The 26,713-nt window shown below is 36.8% G+C and overlaps 2 protein-coding genes across 8 annotated transcripts in view; one reads left to right on the top strand and one right to left on the bottom strand.

Moving 5' to 3' along the window:
* Positions 1-4,727, bottom strand: part of MAP4K5 (mitogen-activated protein kinase kinase kinase kinase 5) — a 94,591-nt gene extending 89,864 nt beyond the window's left edge. For 3 of the 7 annotated variants that reach the window (XM_011385632.2, XM_011385649.2, XM_011385675.2), the window contains exons 1-2: positions 4,478-4,699; positions 4,047-4,263 (exon numbers count right to left, since the gene is read on the bottom strand). In XM_011385632.2, the coding sequence (XP_011383934.1) occupies positions 4,047-4,154 (108 nt within the window). In that variant the 5' untranslated portion in view covers positions 4,155-4,263; positions 4,478-4,699. Of the gene's footprint in view, positions 1-3,348; positions 3,370-4,046; positions 4,264-4,477 lie in introns of those variants that run through there. The other 4 variants (XM_011385659.2, XM_011385668.2, XM_011385641.2 and 1 more) reach the window with 4 other exon arrangements.
* Positions 4,728-4,828: 101 nt separating this feature from the next.
* Positions 4,829-26,713, top strand: part of ATL1 (atlastin GTPase 1) — a 43,273-nt gene continuing 21,388 nt past the window's right edge. The window contains exons 1-7 of the mRNA XM_023526810.1: positions 4,829-4,938; positions 10,879-11,047; positions 20,561-20,808; positions 22,742-22,876; positions 23,336-23,440; positions 25,127-25,177; positions 26,530-26,712. Coding sequence (XP_023382578.1) covers positions 11,014-11,047; positions 20,561-20,808; positions 22,742-22,876; positions 23,336-23,440; positions 25,127-25,177; positions 26,530-26,712 — 756 coding nt within the window. The 5' untranslated portion in view covers positions 4,829-4,938; positions 10,879-11,013. The remainder of the gene's footprint in view (positions 4,939-10,878; positions 11,048-20,560; positions 20,809-22,741; positions 22,877-23,335; positions 23,441-25,126; positions 25,178-26,529; position 26,713) is intronic.

Genomic DNA, 26,713 nt, shown 5'->3' with positions numbered 1-26,713 from the left:
ATGTTTACATCCCCATATCCTAACATACAGTTGGCATTCAATAAATATTTCTTGAATGAATGCTTATGGAAGAGTTGTGATGTATCAAACTTTGTCTCTATACAATGGAATCTTGGAATATGCCTCAAAGTGCCTAAATTCATTCCAGAATTGTGACTTCTGGCTTGGGGGAGAGAACGGGGGGCCAGATATAAGAAGGATTCATTACAGTGGACCCAGTTCATCAGCATCCAGAGGAACCCATAGAATTGATAAGATTACATGGCAAAATTTTCTACACAAATTATAAGATTATTTATAATTTTAAAAAAAATTTTTAATTGAAAACAAGAAATATGAAACTTAGAATGACTAAATCAGGATTTGTTCAATGGATCTTTTAAAATGATATTTTTGAGGACTATTTAATGAAGAATATTTAATTTAAATGTTGTTTATTCCAATCAAGTAGAAAAAAAGAGATACGTCATCCCAATTTTATAAAAGCCGTTTTTAGAAATATATTGATTTAAAAACATTTAGGAAAAAAAGCCTGAAATAAACTATATTAAGTCATTAACAGTATTTATCTGAGTAATTTTCTATAACTAAGGTCATTCAACAAATATTTGTTGAGCATCTATCTGTCTGCTATTATACAGTGACGAGCAAGAGACACCTCTGGTCTGGTCCTCCTGGAGCTAAACATGTTATATTTTTATAAACAACTAGAAAAAGCAAAACAGATTAGGAAAAAAAAATACATGGGATTGTCCACTTTAAATTTAGATCCCCTGAAAGGTAAAAATGGTTCTTAGAACTCTGCAATCTAGGCTGGGTACGATTTTGGTACAAATATTTGGATAAAGACCACCTAAATATCTTGTACTGTGATACCACAATTGTCTAGATCACTGCAGATGGAAGGTAGACACTAAATCTCCACACTTCCTCTCCCTGTTAACACATTTAAAAATTAACAGTAATTACAAATAAAATTTGCTCGGTTGAAATTTCATCCTTCATTCATCTTCAACCAAATTTCTTCTCTGTGTTTCTTTTCATTCAACCACTTCTTGCTCTCACCCTCAATGATTTACCCCATTTATCTAAATGAATCTTTATATGCTTCTTTCAGCCAAAGAATAGCCAGTTTAAGATTGAGCTCTCTCCTCTAGGAGATTCTCAGGAAAGACAGGAGCATCAGAGGGGAATCTATGGTTTTGAAGAACATAAAAATAATTCACAAAGAATCTCAAAGCTGTAGTCCTTTTAAAGCTCCTGCTTAATAAGATATCTCAAATGTAATAAATGTAGGGATAATATCTGATTAGAACAGCAACTAATTTACCTTCATTATTCTTCACCGTAATTCTTTTATTAGTTTATATCACTGATTGGAAATACTTCTAAAACTACCTAGGGTGTTCAGCTCATCAGAAACACAGTGATAAATAGCAAAATTACTCTGACTGCTTTGAGCTTAAAAACTTCAGCACTACAGCTGAATGGTACATGTTTTTAGGAATATTAAGGAGTAAATATAAAATGATGAAATTCTGTAGGAATTAATGTTGAAAATGGATATGCTATAGTTTTCCAGAAATATTTTTCCTAGAGTACTCAAATAATTGAAATGTGTAATAAAAGTACATATGTAGGTTATCATAATAGGCATTACAGGAATATAGAGTATTAAATGTTAACTTAGTGTTGTTATATCAAAAGCACATGCAAAAGTATATGCCCACAGAACTAGATGGTAGAATTACTGATATTCATTCATCACATTTTTAGAAAGCACTTACTCTGTGCCAGACACAGTTCTAGGTGCTGTTAGACATACAGCAGTGAACAAAACAGATAAACTCCTACCCTTATGTAGTATGTGAGTGGATTGGGATAGATAAAAAATAAATAAATAAATAAGTAAAACAGTATGCTAAATGGTGATAAGTGCAAAGGAAAAAATAAAATGGGGAAAAAAAGATGGAGAGGGTATAAAAGCAAGGAAAGAAGGAAGCAAGCCATGTGGCTGTCTGAGGAAAGACATTCTAAGCAAAAGGAATACCAAAAACAAAGGCCCAAAGGTGGGAAGACGCTCATTATGTTTAAGGAAGAGTAAGAAGGTCTGGCTAGAATAGAATGAAAGAAAGGGAAGAGCAGTAGATGAGGTTGGAGAGATGGCAGGGACGGGGTGTCTCGGGCTTCCTGGAGGAACATCTGAGTAAGGCTTTCATGGACAGATAGGATAGCAAAAGGTGGAAATGGGGGTGAGACGTGATTCCAAGTAATTAGAACAAGGGAAAACAGAAGACAAGGAACCAGAGTTGAAGACGTTTAGGAATCAGAGGCTGGCCTAGTGTAGAATGAGCATACGGCTAAATGTGAGGGAAGTGGGTCATGGGGAGAGGTGGTGATGACAGTGGTATATAATAAATATTCAGTCCCTAATCCTCTATTTGGGAGCTGTAGGAAAAGGAGGCACCAGAGTGAAATAAGTATTAGCTGCCCGTTTAATATAATTCTTTGCTTTCCCTGGCAAGAATAAAATCCGGCTCCAGATATCTGCTTTAGTTGTTACATTTATCAAGAAAAAAAGGTAAAGATCTTGGGATTTTTGTGGGAAAACCACTATATACATACTGAATCATAAGACAAAGGTGAGTAAAAAATAAGACTGAGAAAGTGAACAGCAATTTCAATGTTTTAAAGAGCATTTCACAAAGTGACTAATTCATGGCTAAACAGTTAAGAGTTAACTATCTCAGATTCTACATAAAGAAAAAGAGGATTCTGTTATAATTATCCACTTTGAATTCAAAAGTATACAAGGCAAGAGCTGGGACCTACCTCACAATTCAACACGCTTTTTCTAAAACAGTGCCTAGTGCAAAAGATTCGAATAGAAAGCCTACCCATTATAGTCCATCTCATGAGGATCCAACAGTGCTAGAGTTGTCATACCACCACCTTGAATTGCTAATAGAAGGATATTAAACAAAAGCAGAAAAGTAAGAAGAATGTTTTCTTCCACCTGTGCAAAACAACAGCATACCCCACAGGAATCTACTGGTTAATCCCCCTTATGACACACAAGGCCCTTTCAGCTACATGCAGGAGTTTTGTTTGGAATAATGGATATATACCATGATTAAATCCAATAAACAAAGCTGTTGCAAAATCAAGGAAATTTCTCTTAATGTACCCACGTGAGTTGCATTAATGCTCCTTTTTGGAACAGAAAACAAAAAGCATAAGGCAATCTGAAACAATCTCCTTCCTCTTGATCTTTGAAGAACTCAATGGATTTAGGGAATTGGGTTTCTTCTCTATGTTTTCTTAAATCCCAAATTAAGAATAACTCACCCTCATGATTTGTCTCAAAAAATGCAAAAGAGCACAATAAAAAAGACAGCAGCTCTTATCCACTTTTAGTCATGGGATGTTATACATCTCAGCCAGAGGAACTGCTAAAAGTAGAAAAAAACCATCGACCAGATACAAATGATTAAATTTCTGCCAGGAAAAGCATCTTTCTACATAGGATAATGTTTGTCTACACGTCATTATGACCCAGGATTAGACTGTGTACAGTTAAAATTCAGAGAAAGGGTTTCATATCACTTTTTAAATCAAGTTCATCCATTTTAGGTTTTCTTTTTAAAAAATGCAAATGTCGGAATGTCAATATTCTGTCCTGTCCACATCTTCCATGAAACATTTTTTCATGCTAAGACTAGAACATCCTCAAGAGCAACTCCATAACCAGATTCGAACTCCCTTCAATATCATAAATAGCGTTAAAATGCCTTTATACCACACAAAAGTACAACGGTGGTTTGCAAAAGTGTGGTTAGTTCTGCTCCTTGGTATCGATTTGAGCAAGCAATGTACAGGGTGTTTTGAACGGAGTAAAGGAACCCTGGCCGCTTCATCTCCAAGATGCAACAATAAAAGCATCATCCCCCCTCCTTATACTTCGCCAGAAAGTGGCCCTATTTCCCGGGAGCCAGCCAACCGCAGGAAAAGAGCCCGGCTCGGGGCCAACACCCAGCTTGCCTCACCTTATAGACGTCCCCGTAGGTGCCGCTACCGACCCTCTGAACAAGCTCGTAGTCCTGCTGCGGGTTCCGCCTCAGGATGTCCGCGGCAGGCCGCAGCGGGGCCTCCATCTTCGCTCAGCGCCCGGCCCCCGCCGACTCTGCCCGCGGCACCCCGAATCCCGCTAACGAGGACGAGTGGCGCCACTTCCCAACATGGAGCCTCTGCCAGCAACTCGGCCTGCACGAGGGACAAGCAAAGGCGATTCAGCGCGGCGGGCTACGACCCCGAGCGGCCCAGCCCCTTCCCTTCCGCCCCACCGGAGAAGCGGGCCAGGAAGGGTCTCCGGCGCCCCGCAGCCCCGTTCCGGCCGCGGCCCTGCCCCGTCCCCGGCCGCCCGCGAACTGTCCGGCCCAGCCTCCCAGCCCGCGGGGGCCCGGGGCAAGCTCAGTACCTGCGCGGGGCGGCCCTGCTCTTTGTTGAGCACCGCGCCCGGGACCTACTTCCTAGCGGGCGCCTGCGTCCTACTTCCCAGCGCCCGCCCGTCGCTCCCAGCTTGGCGCCACCGCCTCCCGCTGCACCGCACGTCCTCTTGCAGGCGGCGGACGCGCGTACCGTCGCCACCGCCGCTGCCGCCGCACCACGTTCCCCAACCCGGGCTGCGTCACCGGGAAACACGTTCCCGGCCAGCGTGGGTCGGCGCCCAGCTGCCCGAGCGCGCCGGCTGCGGGACCAGAGTGCCGCCCTGAGGCCTGGTCGGGACACGACAGCCTCCCGGCCGGGCCACTACACCCACCCCTGGCAGGGTGCGCCCTTCCTTGGCCCAGGCTCTGCTACCCACTTGCACAGATTAGGGACGCCCCTGGGCATTCGTGGGCCGACCGGCCTCCGCTAAACCTCCCCCAGATTCGTCAGGTAAACTCGGTGACGGGTAAAGGGAGAAGGGTGGGCACGAGGGCGATGGCAACGCAGGCCTCCCAGTTCAACACGGAAAAGGTATGTTGAGGGCACTGGGCCAGAAGTAACCTGGCAGTGGGGCGCCAGGGAAGGAGGTGGGGGAGTGCCAAGTTAACTAAGCCGTGGCACTCCCTACTGCACCTTCCTGTTTTGCAAACCATTCCCAGTGGTACCAGTTTAAGGCTACACTGCACACCGGCACAACCTGTCTTCTACTGAGTTTCTCCGAGACATTTCTGAAAGCTTGAATTCCTAGGAAGTCTCAATGGCACTTATCCATGTTGAACACATGCGGTATCTCACCGCGGGTATTGCCGCTTTAATTGGATCAAGAGTTCTGCAGAAGCTAAAACAAAGTCAGGGACCACAACCTGGTTCTGGTTCTACCACTTCGTCAGTTTGTAATCTGGGACAAGACATCATATTTGGCAATATCTCAGTATCCTTATTTGCAACTTGAGGAGGATAAGGTTTACATTTGACATCCAAGAAAGTGTTTATAAAGCGTTTTACAGGATTATAAAGAGGGTTATCAAATATAAGAGATTTTAAAATACTTCATAATGCACAGAATATCAAACAAATTCAGGGAAGTAATGTGGCTGATATTTCACAAGCTGGTTTGCAATTTCAGTTCCAGTCTTGCTCGGAAGGTAGAAGTAAAGTTGCTGGGTTTATGTATACTGGCAAAGTTATTTCTAGAGCCCAGTAGAGGTTTTGAACAGAAAAACCAGAAACACTCAGTGCATTTAGCAACTGAAAAATCACAAAAGAGCAAGTTGCAGATGTTGACTTGAGGCTTTGAACATCCAATTCAATTCTGTTCTTGGGCAATATGCTTTTTGTTTTTGATCATTGTAATCAATTGTATGATCTAGAGGTTAAATTCACACCTTTACAGGATAGGGAATATATGTATTTTCTTGTGCTCCATGCACAAAGGGTACTTATTTAAGGAACATAAGTAAGCTCAGACTTACATGCTCTGCAGACAAAGCCTATGTGTTTGCTGCATTGAAAAAATTGTTGAAGAACAGTTCCTTCTTTCAAAGCTTCTTGGCACTTGTTTGGGTGGGCACATACTTTTGGCTTCAATGACTCAAAATCTTTTCAAATGTTCTATTGGTATCCTAGTACTTGTTTACTGTCATAGATTCTTTTTTCTTTCCTGTGACCCTACAAGCATTGATCCTTTCCCTAGTCCGAAATATATTTATTCTTTCTTATTCCTGCATTATTCCAGAGAATTTGAAGTATCATATAGTTATAGAAATACTATAACACAAAACAAAAATAAGTAAATGAGGAAATAGGTATGATGTTAAATAGAGGGAAAATAGGACGCCAGAACAATATAACAAATTAGCCAAAGTAGAGGGTTTTATAGTGTTTTTGAGATCACAATGAACCAATTGATGAAAAGAGAGGCACATTTTTTTCCTGATACTAAGATTTTAGAAAAATTTACCTCATGAGGCTTCATAAAGTGGAAACTTTGAATTCTCAGTTTGAAACAAGGATAAATGTCCTTCTGATAATCCTTCTTGCATGTTATTCTTGAAACACAATTAAGCAATAAAAAATTTGAAGTCATAGGCCTCAACAAGACCCTGGAGTTCAGATATTTTATGTTGCCAGTAATGGCAGATCCATATGCCTTGACCATCAACTCAGAGGTGGATAGCATGGAAAAAATCACGATTCTACTTGGTGGTTAAAAAAACATGTCTGCTATAATCATTATTTTACTTGCACCACAATTGATGCAAAGGGGAAAGCATTCACTTTATACTAACTCCAAAAGAATCTTAAGGATTTTTTCATACTTACTGGTTGAGTTATTTTAATAAGGTTGGTAAGTCATAACTAGTGGTTAAATATTACATAGTTGGTAAAGAAATTCAAATTCAGTTTTCATAAAAGAAACATACAGTGCATAAACTTAATTTTACATCCTAAACAAGTAATAGTTTCAAGGTTGGAGGTTATACAATAATAATTTTAAAAAATGTAGGTAACAGGAGAATTCCTTACAAACTACCCAATTTTATAATGATGAGGAATGGAATAAGATTAAATATAGCTTTAGAGGCCCTTCATCCAAATTTTATTATCTTATTTTCTTAGTGTCTTCATAATATCTGACATGTAAATTTATTCCAACTTTTCTTATAATTTTCATAACAATCTATAATAGTTGTTCTGGCTTTGTAGTATTTTCTCCCTTCTTTCAAAGTTCTTTAGTAAAATACTAATTGCAAGCTGTGGCCTCTGCTATAAACTTTAGCCAAGGCCGAATTTTAAAAAATTGAGTACATAAAAATTTTTAACTTCTATGTAGGGAGGGGTCACAATTTACTATTCAAGACAGAATGGCTAATTAAAACCCTCAAGTGTGAAAGAACGAAGCATGAGGACACTAATTTTAGTCTATGGAAAATATAGGTTTAAGCAATATAATCTCCTGATGAATCTTCCAACATAAACTAGTTGCAAAATGTAACTAACTGTGATTGAGTTGACTGCTCTATAGTTTTGTTAAATATAAATTAATTAAATGTCAGAAGACATCTGCCATAATTATGATTTGGATTTTCAAATGGTTAATCTTAAACTGTACTTTTTCTTACTAATTAGGTTCAGTTGTCTGTTGAGCCAAAAACCATGTTCTCAAAGTATGTATAGGAGAATGCTATTTTGTTTTGGATAGCAGTGGAACATATACCTCATTCAGAACCAGGATCAGGTCATTATCATGGGAGTTTTAAAAAGAAGAGTTGAGGAAGGCAGTGCACATTCCTGTTTTATCCAACTTGAATTGCTCTTCTGATATGTTAAAATGCTATTTCTATTACCCCGATCTCCATGACGGTTTAGAAGTGAATTTTTATCAAGATTTCTGTATTCAACTCACAAATTGGTCCTGCTTGCAAATTCAGTAACTAAGAAAAGATACAAATTACAGGTAATCTTATGTTGTTCCTTATCAATTTCCACATAACACATGGATATAATGTTCAGGAGGGGTGCCTAAAGTTTGCTCACACCTCATACAGACTAGTATTCTGAGAAACTATACTGCCTTATCCTGCAGCTACATAGCTCTTGTAGGATTCTAGTAAGTTCTTTTTCCTTACCCCTTTAAGGCAAGGATGGTAATGGCTTCCCACTGTTGCTAGTCTCAGGGTGCTTCTCTATCTCCTGTTGATTCCTTTACTCCTGTCCTCATTTTTATAAATAGTCCTTTCATTAGATTCTCTTTCTGTGCTCTTTCTTGCCAGAACGCTGATAGATAGGGGAATGGGAAGTAGCCTCAGGAAAGAAACCGTTGCTTTCTGGGATGGTATTCCATATGTGATGATTACTGGTATAAACTACTTGCCACAGAAAATGGAACAATGGTATTCCATAGCACGGAGTAGCTCGAATAACTATCAGTAGTGGCACGTGATGGAGAACACAGCATTAGAAGATCAATCTCTAGCACTTAACTGCTTTGATAGTGATGATTACTAAAATTGTGTCATTTGCTCTGATTGCTTCTGTGAAAATACATGGGAAAAAAGACAAATAGGGAGCCTTCAATTCCAAACTTAAGGCAGGAGTAGAAAATCAGAAAGCTTCTTTGGCATCTTGGAAAAAACTTATCTCTTGTAGCTGCAGGGCAAATAGGGCTGAAGATCAAGCCCAGAGCCTAATGTTAAAGCCTCTACAGTTATGATGTCAATTGAATATGAGACCTAGATCTGTGATGCTGTGGTAAGAACACTGGTAGAGATAGACTGGGACCCTGCTACATGAAATGGGGCATTTGGGCAGATATGAATGAGGTTGAGAACTCTGAACAAGAGTTAGATTTCAGCATAGTCCTGATAAAGATGAACAAGATCTGTTCTTGGAGGAGACACCTTATACACCAAAAAAATTACAGGATGTTGCCAAATATTTATGTGTGATTCAGATATGATTTATTGACTTGAGTAGCTGGTAGTCCTTCTAAATTGGTTACTAGAAGCTGGTAGTCTATATGCTGAAATGCCAGAACTTCCCTCACATACTGTAGAAGAAGGAATGTGAAGATTCATGGTGATGGGAATGTTAGACTTGCTCTATTATGTGCATCCTGCTTAGTCATGCTGTATCCATACCATCCCTAGGAGAGCCCACAAAATTTACTTTTATCAAGGCATTGAGTAAAGGGTCACAGATATCTTTGAAAAGATCTTCGGTGGATGTTCTCAGTTGGTCGGAGTTGATGATGGAATGCCACAACGAAGTCAAATCAGGATCCATGATTTCGGTGGGAATACTGAGAACCTGGTAGAGGCCAGGTGGAAGATTCTTAACTGTTAAAGACACGGTCACACAATTACCATGTTAACCTTCAGGAAGAAGTGATAATCAGGGTCTTTGACTGCATGGATCTTTGGCGGTGGCCTATGATCACCAAGTCTCTAAGAATTAATGGAACCATTAATACGTAAGCAGAAAAATTTTATATCTGATGAGCAGAAACCTAACTGAAGTCACTGTAATGGAGATTCACCTAATTCCTTTACTAAAGCCAATTCAGAAACCCAGAGTCCCTTACTTGACAAAGATGTCAGGTTCCTTTGAGGAAGGATCCTGCAGTGTGGCTAGGTATAAACAGAATTTTCCCTGAGGCAATCCCAGAGGGACTTGTGACCTTTTACCAGCGTGATTTTGAACTGAGGAATGGGGAATTCTCACACCTTCTAGAGATTAATAAATATTGGCCCTGAATACTAATCCCTCCAATCTCAGAATACTATCAGAATTCCAATTATCAGAGTTGAGACCTAGGAAAGTCAAATGCAGTCTTGATAGAGGGCCATTTCATAGTGGGTACAGTGGGTCCCAAGACCTATGTGGGATTACTTTTCCAGTCCCAAGAGGTATATGGGAATAGCTATATTGACTAGCAGAATCCCTACTTTAGGTTTATGTGGAGTAAGAGCTATTATTATTGGAAAGGCCATGTGAAACCTCCTCAGCTAAACCCTCCCCTGTGCCAAAGTAGAAAAATCAAAATTAAATTTTGTCAGTGGAGAATTACAGAAATTAGTGCCACCATTAAAGATCTGAATGATTAAGTCTTTCCCTTTTAATTCATCTGTTTGGCACATGCCAAATTAGTTTTAGAAAATGTCTACAGATTATTAAAAATTTAATCAGATGTTGATGCCAGTTATTATGTAGCTCCACATGTGGAATCTTCTCTAGAGTGAATCAACTCAGCCCTTTTGTGTAGAATTATTTCTGTGGAATCTACTGTACTCTTTTTTAATGAGATTCACCTAAAAGGGATTATCAGTCCAAATTGCTGCTAGACATTTAGTTACAGTTTATGATGAATCTTCAGCCTTCATTTATCTCGATCTTGATCTAATTTTGCTATCGTAATTTTAAAAAGCAGGCCCGTTCAGTATACCAGTACAAAAATGCATGATACCCTCTTTACTAACATGACCTTGATTTTAAAATGAAGAGAAAATGGTGCCTGGTAGATAAATGCAGATTATTTTAAGTTCCTTAGCTTTATAGATTAGATGTTGCCAGCATGTTTGTACTAATATGTAACTGCTCTAGAAAACATATTTTTTATATCCATAATAATGCAGTATATTGCTTTGTATATTTCTGTGACTAGATAATGCTGTTAAATTCTTTGAGAGTGTGTGGGAGGGGTTGCTGTTGATTTGTGTGTGTTTTTCATTGAAAATGTTGCATTACATCTTTGGCCACTGTCTTCACGCTCTGGGGGTGGGCTGAGGTAGGGAGGGTGTGACGCTGGTATTTGTGTGAACTCGGGCTTGTGATGCTGAGCTTGGTTCATCCGTTTTCTCCTCCCTTTTCCTCCCCGCTCCTTTCCACCAGCGCCACAGCAACATCCTCAGAGTCTGAGAGAACTGCGCCCAGCGCGGGCAGAGCCTCCCACTGTCAGCAACCTGCGGCCGGGTTGAAGACCGAGCGCAGTGACAGCGCCTCACCGCCACGGGTTCCTGGACCACCATGGCCAAGAACCGCAGAGACAGAAACAGTTGGGGTGAGTAGTAGTTCATGGTGACTTCTGCAGCCTGCACGGGGACTGGCCCTCCACTTTCTGCTTCTGGAGACGAGGAGGGCCAAAGACTGCTCGGCGCCAGCGTCCAGGGCTGGGAGATGGCCACGGCCGAGATGCTCTCTGTTGGGCCAGAGGAACCATGGCCGAGTGGTACCCGCGTAACCGGAATCGCCCTGTGGGTGAGGGCTGCAGCTTCGCGCAGGCCGGAGCCTCCGGGTTCTTCCCCGCCCCCCCCTTAGTCCGCCTCCTCCCAGCATTTGGACAGCACCCACCGCTGGCCTCCCAGGGACTCACTGGTTCCGCTTTAGCAATAGGTTGGCAGGAAGGCGACAAGGGTGGCCAGGGGGCTGTTGTTAGTCGGCCGAGAGGGGCGAGGAGTCGGGGATTCCCAACCCCCGCTTCCCGGGGAGCTGCGAGCTCGCCTGCTTGGCAGCGCGCAGGCTCCCGGAGGGGCAGGCGGTGCTGGAACAATGAGACGTAGCACGCCCGGCCCGATGGAAGCCTGGCAGACCCGAGCAACCCAGGAGAAGGGGCGCCCGCTTGGAAGTCCCCCAGCGCTGCAGTACTGATTTTAATTTGGGGGTTGGGTGGGGAATTTGGGAAGAAGGGAAGCAAAGTTGTGGTTTCCAGCCTTCTGCCCCACCCGGACCTGGTATACCCTATTCAGGCTAGCCCTATGGGTGGCATTGTTCTTTGAATTTTACCTTTTGGAGATATTAGGCTCATGATTCAGCACCAGGCCGAGGGGAGGGGAAAGGAGAGGCTAGGCCCAGTGTGTTCACGCCGCGAGTGGGTGGGCGGCGCTCACGCAGGCGGAGAAGAGAGAACGCAGTGATGCAGGAGAAATCGCGGCCCCGCCCTCTCTGCTGCTTCAGACTTGGTTCAGGACAATTAGTGTGAGCAGGTTGGGCGTCTTTTTCCGCCTTGAGCTCTCAGTTTCTTCCAGTCATAGTGCTAAACTCACTACCATCTTAAGCCTTTTCCAGAATTTTATTATCTGAACCAGAGCAAAACCCAGGCTGCTGTGGCTTGGTGGGTAGAAAAATATTGTCTTCATTAGCTTTGAATTATTGTTTGGAAAGTTTAAGCCCACTAGGAGTTCAGAGTTCCTTGCTTCTCTTCCATGTCTCAGTGAGATCTTTTCTATAATTGTCTATTAGACCAAGAGGTATCAATTTTAATTTTAATTGGTTATTTCGGTTTACTTTTATTAAAAGTCTGAATTTCTCCTTGCTTCTGATTGGTCACAAGACCAACTTAACTCCCAGTAGAAAATATTTACATTTGAGAGATTATCTAAGGTTTGTGGTAGAGAGTTGTAGCAGAGAGGTCTGTTCTTATGAGAAAGTGTTTCTATTTTCTGAAATCGCCAAACCCCCATCTTTGTAGGTGTGAGTATTGCAATAACACTGTTTTCTTTGCTTCTTCTGAAATCTGAATAAGCTTTTTCAGAGTGTTTCCTTTCCACCCCTCCCCTTGGCCTTTAGAATAATTTCTTGAACACTCACAGTTAAGGTATGTATGTTCAGGTCAATTCGATCTTGATCTCCATGCATTGTTGACTCTACCCTGTTAAGAGATAGACATGTGAAAATTTTTTGAGGATTAAAATTTTTATCCTTCATGAAACTTTGGATCATTGTTCTTCAGTATTTCCTTTGGTTACAGATTTCTTGTGTAGTGGAGGTTTTTTCTCTTGGTAATGTGGTTCTAAAATGGGATTTGTGTAAAAATCGCATTGGGAATTTATGAGAAATGCAGATTCTCACATCTTCCAGCCAGAGCTTTTGAATCAATAGGTCTGAAATAGGGCCTAGGACTCTCCCTTTTAATTAGCATTTTAGAGCAATTGAGAAGCAGGTGGTGTTTGGATGCTATTTTCAGAAATACTATATTAGATTATTCATATTTGATAGAAACTTATCCCATACAGTTCACCCAGAAGTCATCAAGAGAGTTTCGACTCAAGTGATGAATTAGGAAAAGAAATACCAGGGTTAACTATATGTTCACTGGAATTTTTCACAGAAAAGACGTAGTGGAATTGCAGAGTCTTATCTTGATGTTCTATGAAAATGCTTTCCTATTCAAATTTTTCTTTGCTGTAAAGAATATATGATATAAATGCCTTAGCAAACATAGCATGTTAAGTAAGAGATAGATGTTTTGGCAAAGTGTTAGCCATATTAGCCTTGATTCCATTTTATTACCAGCACCTAGTAGAATGCTTAACGCAAGTAGGCATTTAATAATAACAATAATACTTAACATCATTGAGCTAATATCAATGAGTTGGGTACTATAATCCTCAATTTACATATTAAAAGGTAAATGATACAGCCAGGATTTTAAACTCTGGACTTTTAAATTCAGTTTCTTTTATCGTTATGCTCTTCTATACTGCTGCTTCGTTAAATGGATAATACCTCTGCATTGTATAGAACTACAGTTTGCGGAGGCACATTCACCTACATTATTATTGCATGTGATCTTTAGCCCCTTAAGTTGGCAGGACATGTTCGCTATTTCGTAAATGAAAAAACTGAGTCTAGGTAGGTTAAATAACTTGGTGAAAGTCACATATTTAGTAAGTTAGAGGACTAAGATTAGAACTTGAGGTCATCTTATCATTTATTTTGTATATCATGATACTATGGAATGTTTTATAAGATAATGGAAAATGGTGTAAGGGAAATGGAGAGAATAGGCCCTCAGAGATGTCAGAGGTCTCAGATACAAAAGAAACCTCAGGTGACAGTTTATAAAAGACTGACATTATCATATACCTAAATCAATATTTTTTCAGACATGCTAGAAAGCAATGGGCAGAGGGCAAGGGTAGACTCTCCAGAATTGGCATATAGAGTTATCTCCAAGAAAAGGGCAAGAGAGATATTTTAAAATCTGTACAAGAGACCTAAAATTCAGATAAGGACCCTGTAGGACATATAATAAGTATTATTATTACCTGAGTGGTCAATGACCTGTTAGGTCTTACAAGGATCCTGGAGGGTAGAAAGCAGAAAAGCATCTCTTCTAATACCCAGAGTTGGGGGTGGTATTTGAGGATCATACACAGAAATACAACTGGGAAGCAGGTCTGTGAGTAGAACTGAGAATCCCACTACCTGTACCTAAATCTACACTGAACTAAAAGTTTGAATAAATTTAAGCATTTAGAAATCAGTTCTTTCAAAGTAGGTGTTATTATCTACTTTAATATATAAGGAACCTGAGACTCTGAGAGCATGAGTAACTTGCTAGAGGTTCCATAATTTATCAGTTATAGACCTAGAATTTAAATTTAGGGTTATTTGCTTCCCCAGTCAATGTGATGAGGACAAGGAACTAAAATAGTATGCTAAAAGGTGCCACAACAAGCCTGTCTACGCTTAAGCTGACATAAGAAAGCAAAGCTCTATAAATTTGATCACCTTGGACTAGAAAAGAAGGCAAAGAATGTGTTAGTGTGGAAAATGAAGAGGACAGATGAATATCAGAAGCAGTAGGCCAACAAGCAGTTTTTCAGAGTTGGACTTAGAGCTTAAGTACTACCAGAAACAAAACAGAAGTGCGCCCTTTTTTGTTTATTCGTTTTCGTTAATTACAGTTATTTAAAAACTTGGGATACCACATGGGAATTTGAGTTTTCTACAACATAACAGTAAATGCCAGTGCAATATTGCTTTAGAAAAATAATATTTGCTCTAAAATGTCAGCCTTTCCTGCCCTTAAAAAAAAACAAACTATCTTAGCTTCATAGTGAGTGTAGCAAATGTCTATTTTTTGAAAAGGCATTTGTTGAGAATTAATTTTTAGGTTTCTGTTTTTGTTTTTTGAGGAAAGATTAAAAACAGTATCTTTTTTCTTTTTTCCAGTTTTATTAAGAAATAATAGACATTCATCACTATAGAAGTTTAAGGTATATAGTATGATGATTTGATTTACGTATATCATGATGATTATCACATAGGTTTAGTTATCTATCATCTCATTTAGATAAAATAAGAAAATAAAAAAATTATCCTTGTGATGCAAACTCTTGGGATCTACTCTTTTAACTTTGCTTCATATCATACAACAGTGTTAAATACAATGGTCATGTTGTATATAACATCCCTCGTACTTATTTATCTTATAACTGGAAGTTTGTACCTTTTGACCACCTTCCTCCAATTCCTCCTATTCCTACCCCTCACCTCCCACCCACAAATCTGATCTCTTTTTCTATGAATTTGCTAGTTTTATTGGTTGGTTGTTTGGTTAGATTCCACATATAAATGAGATCATATAGTATTTGTCTTTCTCTGACTTATTTCATCTAGCATAATGCCTTCAGAGTTCATCCATGTTGTTCTAAATGGTAGGATTTCCTTGTTTTCTATGGTTGAATAATATTCTATTGTGTATGTGTGTGTATGTGTATATGTGTGTGAGGATGGATAGATAGATAGATAGATCTATAGATAGATATGCATACATATACATATATATCACAACTTTTTTATCCATTCATCCATCCATGGATACTTATGTTGTTGTTTCTATGTCTCAACTATTGTAAATAATGCTTCTGTGAACATGGGGTTGCAGGTATCTTTCTCAGGTTAGTGTTTTCATTTCCATTGGATATATTCCCAGAAGTGAAATTGTTGCATCATATTTTTAACTAGTTCTACTTTTTTAATTTTTTTGAGGAACCTCCATATTGTTTTCCATAGTGGCTGTACCAATTTACAATCTCATGACAGTGCACAGGGTTCCCTTTTCTCCATATCCATGACAGCACTGTTATCTCTTACTTTTTGATGATGGCTACTCTAACAGGTGTAAGGTGGTGTCTTATTGTTTTAATTTGCATTTTCTTAATTTCCTTAATGACTAGTGATGTTAAGCATCATCTTTTCATGTACCTGTTTGCCATTCGTTTATCTTCCTTGGAAGAATGTAAAAATAATCTTGAGTATAGTATAGTTACCTCCTGATCTTTCTTTTTATTGGATGTACTCTATTTTTCAGGAAATGAGACTATTTGTTTCTTTTTACTTGCCTCAGTTTCTAAATATCTATTGCTTCCGAAACAAAATAAAATTTCGAATGGGTCATACATGTACTTCCCTACAGACTCTCCCCTCCCCATTTTTCTACTTTAATTTGCCTTCCCTACATCTTCGTCAAATACATTCTTTTTCCTATAGATATATATGTTTTTATACTTTGTATCTGCTTATACCTTGTCTTGATGTCTCCTAGGTTATAGCTTTGCTCTATTTCAAACTCTGAAGGCTTTATTATCTTTAAAACTAGTGACTAAACTGTAAGTGGAACCCAGGATTATCAGGAAAATTATCATCAGGGAAATGATCTACTGTGAGTTACTTTTAGACATTAAAAAAGTTAGGGTATTTTTAAATTTAGAGGCTCTTGCTTTTTTATATAAAAAATTCTTATGAAAAATATCTATTTACAAAAGAATAAAACATAGATGTTGAGTTTTGAAAAGAATAGTAAGCACCTGTATCCCTCCCCCCAGCTGAAGAAATATACTTTATCAATATTTAGACATTGTTTCTGTGCCCCACCTTAGTGGCCACCTCTTCTTAATCCCTCTCCAAAGATAAATACTTTCATAAACTTGGTGTTTCTCATTTCCTGATAATTTTAAAATGTATATGTAATATGTATTTAATATTATATATAATGCATTATTTCATTTTACATTTTTAAGAAGTGAATATAAATGAAGTCTAGAGTAAGCATTTTTCCACATTCTCACCTACACTTTGTATTATAATAGGCACGAAATGATATTTCATTATGGCTTAAATCTGCATTTTACCGATTACCAATTAGGTATGAGTATATTTTCATATATTTATTAGTCATTCATATTTACTAAACTGTACCTGTTTACCCTTTACCAATTTTTTATTAGGTTATCTTTTTTTTTTTGCTTTGTATAAGTTCTTAAATATTTTGATATAAGTCTTTTGTTGGTGATTTGTCTTACATATATCTTTTGCCACTTTGTGATATGACTGTTCTCTTGATGGTATAATTTAATAAACAGAAGTTTTATATTTAATGTAGTCAATTTAATATTTTCCTTTATGGTTTGTGCTCTTTATATTTTAAGAAATCTTGCCCTACCTCAAAGTTATAAAATATTTTCCTATAATATTTGGTTTCAAATTTTACATGCCTCTTTTTTTCATTTTTTTTATTATGGGAAAATGCAGATAACATAAAATTTACCATCTTAACCATTTTTAAGTGTACAGTTCAGTAATATTAAGTACATCCATGTACAGCCATCACCACATCCATTCCTTAGAACTATTTTCATCTAACAAAACTTGTAAATCCATGAAACACTAAGTCCTATTCCCTCCTTCTCCCAGTCTCTGGCAGCTGCCATTCTACTTTCTCTTTCTACAATGTTGACTGCTCTAAGTATCTAATATAAATGAAGTCATACACTACTGTATTTGTCTTTTCATAACTGTCTTAATTCACTTAGCATAATGCCCTCAGGTTAATCCACGTTTTAGCGTATGTCAGAATTTTCTTTCTTTTTGAGGTTGAATAACATTCTATAGTATGTGTATACCACATTTTGCATATCTATTCATCTATCGATAAACAGAGCACTTACTATTTGTCAAGCTCTTTGATCTTCATTTAATGAACATTATTTCATTTAATTATCACAAAGTTTCTCTGATGTATGTACCATTTTCAATCTCATTTTTCTGATATAGGATAATGAGCCATTGGAAGGTTAAATAATTTCCACAACTTCATATATGTGTAAGTTGTGAAGCTGGGATTTAAACAAAGGCTAACTCCAGCATCTATGATATGGCAATATAAAAGCTATTACCTATTGAATATAAAATCCATTCTTTTTAACTTTGCAGAGAGAACAACTCTGATTCATGGCTCTAGACAATGGTTCTGTTGCTTTGTACTAGATGCTTTGTACTATTGTTCAGAAAATATTGCTATATATCTGTCTTCATTAATGAAAAACTAAATTGCACGTTAGATGTGCAATATTTAAATAGCACTAGTTTATAGATGAACAGCAATATATAAAGTTATAAATGTTACATATATATGTGTGTGTATATATATGTGTGTACATATATATATACATATATATATATGTATATATCAGTGTGATCTGATGACTCATTTAAAAGTATACCAAGAGATACAATTGCCTTGTTTTGCTCTAGTTACAACTTACCAAATAGACATAATGAAGAATGTCTATTTAAGTATATTTTCACAAACTTACATGAAAGGTTATTTAAGAGCCCAGTTTGTTTCAAGAATTAACATCAAGAGTTGATTTGAGGTTACTATTATTTAAGGTTAAGTCATATATCTGATCTAAGGAATTAATTGGTAAATGTTTTGACTTTCTGTTCTTTTGATACAAAATAAGCCCATTTATGTGTTGTCCAAGAGTTGTTTGATTTCCACTAAAGAGTTGGAATATTATAAATAGAAAGGTCTGGATGAAACTTAGATACCTGGGATCTATTCATAGTTACTAACTGTGTAGACTTGGCTATCTCACTTCCTAGTGGGTATGATCTTGGGGAAAGTTACTTAATCTAATTCTTAATTTTCTCATGTGTCAAAAATACAGATAATAATAAATACTTTTCTAGAATATTAAAAGGAACAGATAAATAACACAAGAAAGCATCCATGATAGATTGTCTGATACAGAAATTCTATTTCCTTTTCTTAGGCAAAATCAGTTACATCTTGGCTTTAGTTTCCTAAATCTATAATAATACTGATAGTGTTTACTAGGTACCAGCTACTGTTATAAAGTGTGTTACATGCATATATTAATTAGAACAACTTTATTAGATAGACACAGAGAAGTTAAACAACTTGCCTAAGCTTACTCAACTGAGAAATGGGGAAGCCTTCATTCAAATCTCAGCAATCTGGTTCCAGAGCTTGTGTTTTTAACCACTATGCTGTACTGCCTTTCTAAAGCAAGAGGCTGTAGGCTGTATCGGTTGTTTATTGCCCATTATGCTGCATGATAAACAATCACAAAATCTCAGGGGCATAGAACAATAAGCATTTATTGATCACATATTGAAATGGTTGTTAGGTTACTCTCTTCATCTTGACTTGGCTCCCTCACATGGCTGGGGGGTCAGCTTGCTGTAGGGGTTGGCTAGGACTGGACAGTTTGCCCCTGTTCCAAGTGTCTCTCTTTCTGTAGCAGACTAGTCTAGGAATATTTTCATGGTGAATGGCAGAGGCATGTCTGCTAGAGCAAATCGTGTGGCTGACCCCAGAGTCAAAGTGGGAGGACATTACAAAGTTATATTACAAAGGCAGTGGATATAAGAATGTGTCACTTGACACATTGAGGTTGTTTTGTAATATAGCACAAGTGCCAAGGTGTAGGTTCCCAAATTCTTGTATATTAAGGATGAATTCTAAAAGGTGACTTCTGTCAAAAATAGCATTTCTGATAATTTTATAGAAAACTCTGAAAACATGGAAGTGCACGCACACACACACAACAGATTTTTTATAAAAAGTATGCTGAATTTTTTCCAGGAATACTTAATTCAATCAGTGGTTCCAAGGTAGTGGTGGTGATGATGACAGCGATAGCTAATCTTTACGAGCTTACTACGTGCCAAACGCTGTTCTCAGCATTTTATGTATAGAAATTCCCTTAATCTTTACAACAGCCCTATTAAATAGATAATATCAGTAGTTTTCATTTTCCAGATGAAGAAATTGAGAGGTTTAGTAATTTCCTAGGGTCACACAGCTTTTGTAAGATCTTCACATAAAGTAACTTTCAAAACTTTCTTATTTTTTAATTGAATTATTTGCAGACCTCTTTTCTATAGATTTGAACATCCTCTGTAATCTGGCCCTAACCAGTTTAATTATCTGTAACTTCCATTGCTATGAGCCATAATTTTAGACAAGAGTCTAGGATTTTTTAGATAGGAGGCATCTGTTGGAAGGATCTGGACTAGGTGCTTTAGAGATTTATTCCAAATTCAAGAATATGTGATTCTGAGTTCACTTATGTATTTCCTCCTATGTATATTCAGCTTTAAAAAGTGTTGGAAGGCCCTTTCATGTGAATAACTAAATTTATTCTTAAGAGATGAAGAAAGTGTCAACTAATGTCACTTTATTCCTCTGCTCCAAAAGTAGAGTCCTTTGCTTTGATTTTCATCGCCACTCAGTAGAGATCTCTGCACTGACTTAGAGCTTTTTTGAAAATAAAATTCTGTTTGACTTGGTCACATGATCAGAAAAAACAAATGTAAATCTTCTGAGATATTGTGCAAATGACAATATAGTTCGTTAAAATGAGTATTTCTAATTCTACTGTGCTCCTGTTTCAGATGTTTGAGAGTTGGAAAGTACATACACATTTCTTGGTATTTTGAAATGATTAGCTAAATAAATTGCTGTTGTATTCAGCAGGTGGGTTTTCAGAAAAGACATATGAATGGAGCTCAGAAGAGGAGGAGCCAGTGAAAAAGGCAGGACCAGTCCAAGTCCTCATTGTCAAAGACGACCATTCCTTTGAGTTAGATGAAACTGCACTAAATCGAATCCTTCTCTCGGAGGCTGTCAGGGACAAGGAGGTCGTTGCTGTATCTGTTGCTGGAGCATTTAGAAAAGGAAAATCATTCCTAATGGACTTTATGTTGAGATACATGTACAACCAGGTATGTAAGAGGTGCTTTAATGTTTTCTTGTTTCTATGCTTCTGTCACTTCGTGTTTTTATTTAATAGTGAACAGTATTTCCATTTCTATTATTATGTACCCTAAATATGAACTAGTTAATAAATGCTATGGTGCAATCATTCCTACTGGTACTTTGGGCACCAAACTACATAGGCCACTTTTGTCTGAAGCCATTTCACTACATTTCCTTTAGAACATAACTTTTAAAAAATTTTCTAAAGATAGATACTTTATAGTAATATGATTATAAACTTCATATTATAATGTTTAAAATGTTAAGTAACTTCTGTCATAACTTTTTTATCATAATCATTTCCCCTGATATTTATTATGACATTTTTCAAGCATGCAACAAAGTTAAAATAATTTTACAGTGAACACCTGAGTATCCACTACCTAGATTCTATCATTAATAATACTCTTGCTTTATCATTTGTGTCTCCAGCTTTTCCATCCATCATTCCACCCTGCCTTTGTGGGCATCAGTATACTTCCCCTGTAAATATTTCAATATGCATCATTATTAAATACTTCAGTATTTATTTAGTTTTTTCTTTTGTTGTAAAATTTACATATAGTAATATGCACAAATCTCACATGTACATTGTGTTTAGTTTTGTTTTGTTTTGTTTGAAAATGCATACACCTGTGTAGCCTCAACCCCTATCAAGTATATTTTGCCTTTACCCCAGAAAGTTCTCTCTTATCTTTTCCTACTCAGTTCTCACCCTTGCTCTACCCCCAGAAGCAACCAACAGTGCCATGACACTTGAGACAACAGTATGTCACAGAAATGAGATTTTAAAGCTACCTAGGATAAACCAAAAGCATAGGATAAATAGGAGATTAGAGTTGAGGAACAGAGGTTTGAGAGTGGAGAGCATACCAGTATTTTTTCTACTCTTTTACCCCTAGCAATTCTGATGCAAATGTGAACATAGAGGCAGAATAGACACACTACCCAAAGAAACTTTGTAGTATGTATTTCTACCATAATTCTCCATTTTAGATTGATCTTTTATAGTTGGGTTATTTTTGAACAATTTCATAATGTCAATTTTAACATCTATCTCTTGCGTCAGTTCAAACAAATCAATAACAGAACTACTAAAATACTTCAGGCTTTGAAAACAAGCAAAACTCTTATCATTATTTCTAGCATGCCAACATTAATATGCTACTTAACACAAGAAAATTGAATGAACAAAATTAGTATACATTCTTTGGGCTTATACAGTTTTAGGCATATTCATAGTTTTAACTGTTAAATAAACATTAGAGTGAAATAATAACACTTGTCATGTTGCTTGTGTTAAATAGCATTTGTTCAGATTAAAGTATAACAGATTTGTTTTGTTTTTGTTTTCTTGCACCTACTACTAGGTGCCTCTCCTACTATTCACTCCCTCCTCCCCCAATACCAAAACAGTTGTATATATTATTGTTTATATTCTGATATAATATGCTCTCTCATATCTTTTTTATTTATTTTTGGAATGCCCTCCCCAAGTTTGCTTACCTGGAAAATTTCTAAGCATCCTTCAAGTCTTAGCTCAAATATCGCCTCTCCTGTGAAGTCTTACCTGATCAAGAGTTAGTTATTTCTTTTCCTATGTTTCCATTTATGCCTAATATATACTCCTATTTTGTCATGCATATGTTGCATTTCAATGGTTTGTTAGCATGTCTGTCTCCCTGTTAGGCTATGAGCTTCCTCAAGTCTAGAATATCTTTGTGTCCCAGGACTTAGCATAAAATGTGGCAGATGGTTGCTTCTCTGTAATTACTTTTTGGATGAATAAATAAATTGTATCAATACAATAGATGTGCATATTTGTTGAAACAGAATGGATGAATGGAAAATGCTATACCACATAATCAGTTCTGTATCATAGATTTTCTTAATTTATAGGAGTCAGTTGATTGGATTGGAGATTACAATGAACCATTGACTGGTTTTTCATGGAGAGGTGGGTCTGAACGAGAGACCACGGGAATCCAGATATGGAGTGAGGTCTTCCTTATCAATAAACCTGATGGTAAAAAGGTATGATGTGAACTTCTCCAAGAAAATAGATTTTTCACTTGAAACAATTACCATTCTTCAGAACCCTCAAAAATGTTCTTTTGAAAACTAATTTTTGGCTATTTGACATGAATTTTAAAAAGAAAGTGGGTAGCATTTTATTGCATGTTCCCTATTAACCTTTCTAGTGCTCAGGGTAGGCAAAATCACAGAGACTATAGAAAAGCAGATCAGCAGGCTAACATACATACTTTGCTTCAGTGCTGTTTCTGTTATGTTGGATTACCAGTGAAAAGTAATCATTACAGTACTCGGTAGCTAATTAATATTTTTTATTTTCTGTGGTATTCATGGCACATGTAAAATATAAAGTGTTCATTATTAATGGTTTACTTTAGTTCTTATGGTGTTAATTTTGGGGTAACCCTAATACTTTACAAGTTCTATAAACTATCAATAATGCATTCTACTTGCCTGTAGGTTGCAGTGCTATTGATGGATACTCAGGGAACCTTTGATAGTCAGTCAACTTTGAGAGATTCGGCCACAGTATTTGCCCTTAGCACAATGATCAGCTCAATACAGGTATGGAATAAAATAAATCCATTTTGATAGATGTTTCTTTACCTAAAAATATGAATATGTGTATTTCTACATATGTGTGGGAGTGGAACAAACAACAGAAATGTTAAACCGTATATATTATTTGGCTCAATTTGCATACCAGTGTTTATGATTGCTATAAGAGTAGAATTGTTTTTGTTACTGTAATGTAATTTCTGATCAGTTTTTAAATTGCCTACTTTCATCAGAAAGTAGATTTACAATATTATTGATAATATTTTTCTGTTTAAAGCCTGCAATAAACTTACTGGTATTAAATCTTATAATGTGTGTAGATACATTAAATTATATTTAATGAAGCAAGATTTATAAATGCAAAATTTTATTTAAATAGCTAGTAGAAACATCTTAACATACATTTAAGAAAGTAAATATCTTATAAAAATTTTTATCTTCCCTTCCTTTTTCTTCCTCTATCTTTTTTAACTGTCGTTTTTGAGGTTATTATAGACTTTAAAAGTTGTCCTGAATGTCCTTGGGAGTTTTACTATAACCGTAGAACACAAAGCATAACAGATTTAAAGACAAATTTTAAATATTTTCTTTTTACTGAAAAGAAGAGATAGTAGACAAGAAACAGACCATTAGAGAAAGGTAAGATAGTTTAAAAAGGTAGGAAAAGCAAAGTGGTTAGGATGAGTAAGTCAAGGCTGAAGTGATAAGCAAATAGAAAGAATAGAGCTAGTGAACCAGCAATGGGGGCATCTCGTGTGGTTAGGACAACCGCGAGAGGGTGGATAGAAGGAAGACTGAATTTTTTTTATATATAAAGGACTTTAAGATAAAATGCCATGATTATAACCTATGACTGACTGGCTTTTAACAGTATACATTCTTAAATGAATGAGCCTTTAAAATACTTACTTAATATCTAATTTCTTCGTAAATATAAGCTATTAATACAAGCCAGTTAAAACTAGGTTGACTTTGCCTTTTTAATATGTATTATTTACTATTTATGTTTTACCTAAAGACATTGAATATTTTCACTGAAAAATCTTAGTCCTCGGTAATGACTGTTATTATCTGAGAAGCGATGTTATTTAAATAGGTACACAAAGTATACTGTTTGTATTAGTACATAAAAATATACACATCCTCAACTTTTCTTTGATGTTACTGATATTTATCTCCCTCTAAAAATGTCACCTTAATATAGTGCTCTGTTCTCGAAGTAATAATGCATATGTATAAAGGCATGAGCATGATATTCAGAAACTAACTTCCATATGATGAAACTGTCTATAGACATAACTAAGATAATCAACTGCGAAGGAGTCAACATAATTTTTCAAGACAATTTTATGTATGAGTTATTCAAATTTAAATTGCCATTATTTTTATGTGCTTGTAAGAGGGAGTATTTTATTGACTGACTGTTAGAATAGGTTCATAAAGTAATTTTAATATCCTGCCTCTAGAGCAGGTGGCTGTTGCATTTCTAGAACAATTTTATGATCATTGTACATTGTTGTCTCTCAAGCTTTTTTTCCTCCTCTCATAAGGTCTTATAAATATCATGGCACAAGAGTGTATGTAAGAGTTCAAGTTTATGACAATTGATATTTAGAAAAGTAGAGAATGACAAAGTAAATGCTTAGGATGATGCTAATTATTTTCTCATTTTAACTTTATTTCTTAATCAAGGTATATAACTTATCTCAAAATGTCCAGGAGGATGATCTTCAGCACCTCCAGGTAATAATATTTATATTCTTTTTCAATATCTCATAATCTTTTGAGCATGTATAGCTCAAAAGTTCTGCATGTATAGCAGAACTTCAGGATTTTGTTGGGGCTTCTTTTACTTAGAAAACTTCACAATTCAGAAAGATTTGGAAACATAACCAAATGGAGGTGTCCTATTTTCAGGTTTCTTGTTCCAGCCTTATATGTTTATGTTCTTTCTAATTCAGTTTGTAAATTCCTTTGCTTCTGAAATCTACTTGCTGCCAGCCCTGTGTGTGTGAAAATATGTGGCAAATTAGAGTGGAAAAAGAATCTTAGATTTAAAAATGACCCAAAATATGAAGTTGAAGTCTTAAGGTTAGGAATTTAATAATCATTAGTATGATATTGGTTGTATGCCAGATTTTTTTCCTGTGGACCATTTTATACCTAAGAACTATGAGGGGCTACCTGACGATAGATAACTCAAAGAATTCTGTTTTAGACCTGAAAGAGACCTCAGTAACACCTAATTTATACTTCATATTTTGTACGTGAGGAAAATTTGGTAGAAAGAAATAAATGACTTGTTTAAATTTATGTGGCTAATTAGTGGTAGAGCAGGAATACAAATGTGGTCATCCGACTGGGCTTGGAGCTTCTACCCTCTAAATCATTTAAATCTCAAGTAAGTAAAAGGTTAGATACTTCTTAAAGGCAGTTCATAACTCTGTGACACTTCCTGCTTTCAATTCATGTTATGCTTGGTTACATAGCAAAAACCAATTGTTTCTCTGATAGTTTCCCTCTGTATATTTTATAGAAAATTTTGCTTTCAGTATATTATTTTATCTTGGCGATAAGAGCCACATGCAAATTTAACAGATTACAAAAGATGATAAAAGCAGGGGAGTCTGTGATATTGGATATATCATTTGAATTCACACCCAGCATTACTCTCAAATATATTTCTTGTACATCACACTGACCATTTATGACAAATAGGAAGTATGCCAAATAATTGTTAGATGTTTCTTATAATAAGTACGATTACTTCTCCAGGCTTGTGTCATAACCTAGCTAATTACTTTCCAAGTTAATGACATGGCACTGTTCAATACCAGTTTAAAGATTTCTTAAAAAGGACTGATTTTTGGACTTTGATATTGAGTAAATTATCTTTTTTGAGATCATTTACAAAATTTCCCATAAATAACAATATCCCAATTTTCCTCACAAAAGACTGTGAATTCAATTTATGTTAGTAAATGATTCTAATGAGAGTGTCTAATCCCTGGACCAGCTACCTTTTAGATATGATATTCCAGACTTTTATTTAATCACTTTAATAAGATGCCTAGTAATTACCCTTTGCTTTCTAGATTCCCATAGCTCCCACAGGAAAGGCAGTGTGGTACTATGGAAGCTACTCGAAACAGGTCAGGGATGCGAATCTTCTGTGTCAGCATTCTTTCCCAGCTCTGAGAAGCCACTATGGCTTGTTATTCTTGTGTATGAAGTGGCATTTTCTGTGTATGTATGGGGAAACCCACTTGGCCACTCTCA

The sequence above is a fragment of the Pteropus vampyrus genome, unplaced genomic scaffold (assembly GCF_000151845.1).
Source record: "Pteropus vampyrus isolate Shadow unplaced genomic scaffold, Pvam_2.0 Scaffold15, whole genome shotgun sequence".
Lineage (NCBI taxonomy): Eukaryota > Metazoa > Chordata > Mammalia > Chiroptera > Pteropodidae > Pteropus > Pteropus vampyrus.
Note: the sequence above shows the minus strand (reverse complement) of the source record. Positions and strands in the feature narration are given on the sequence as shown.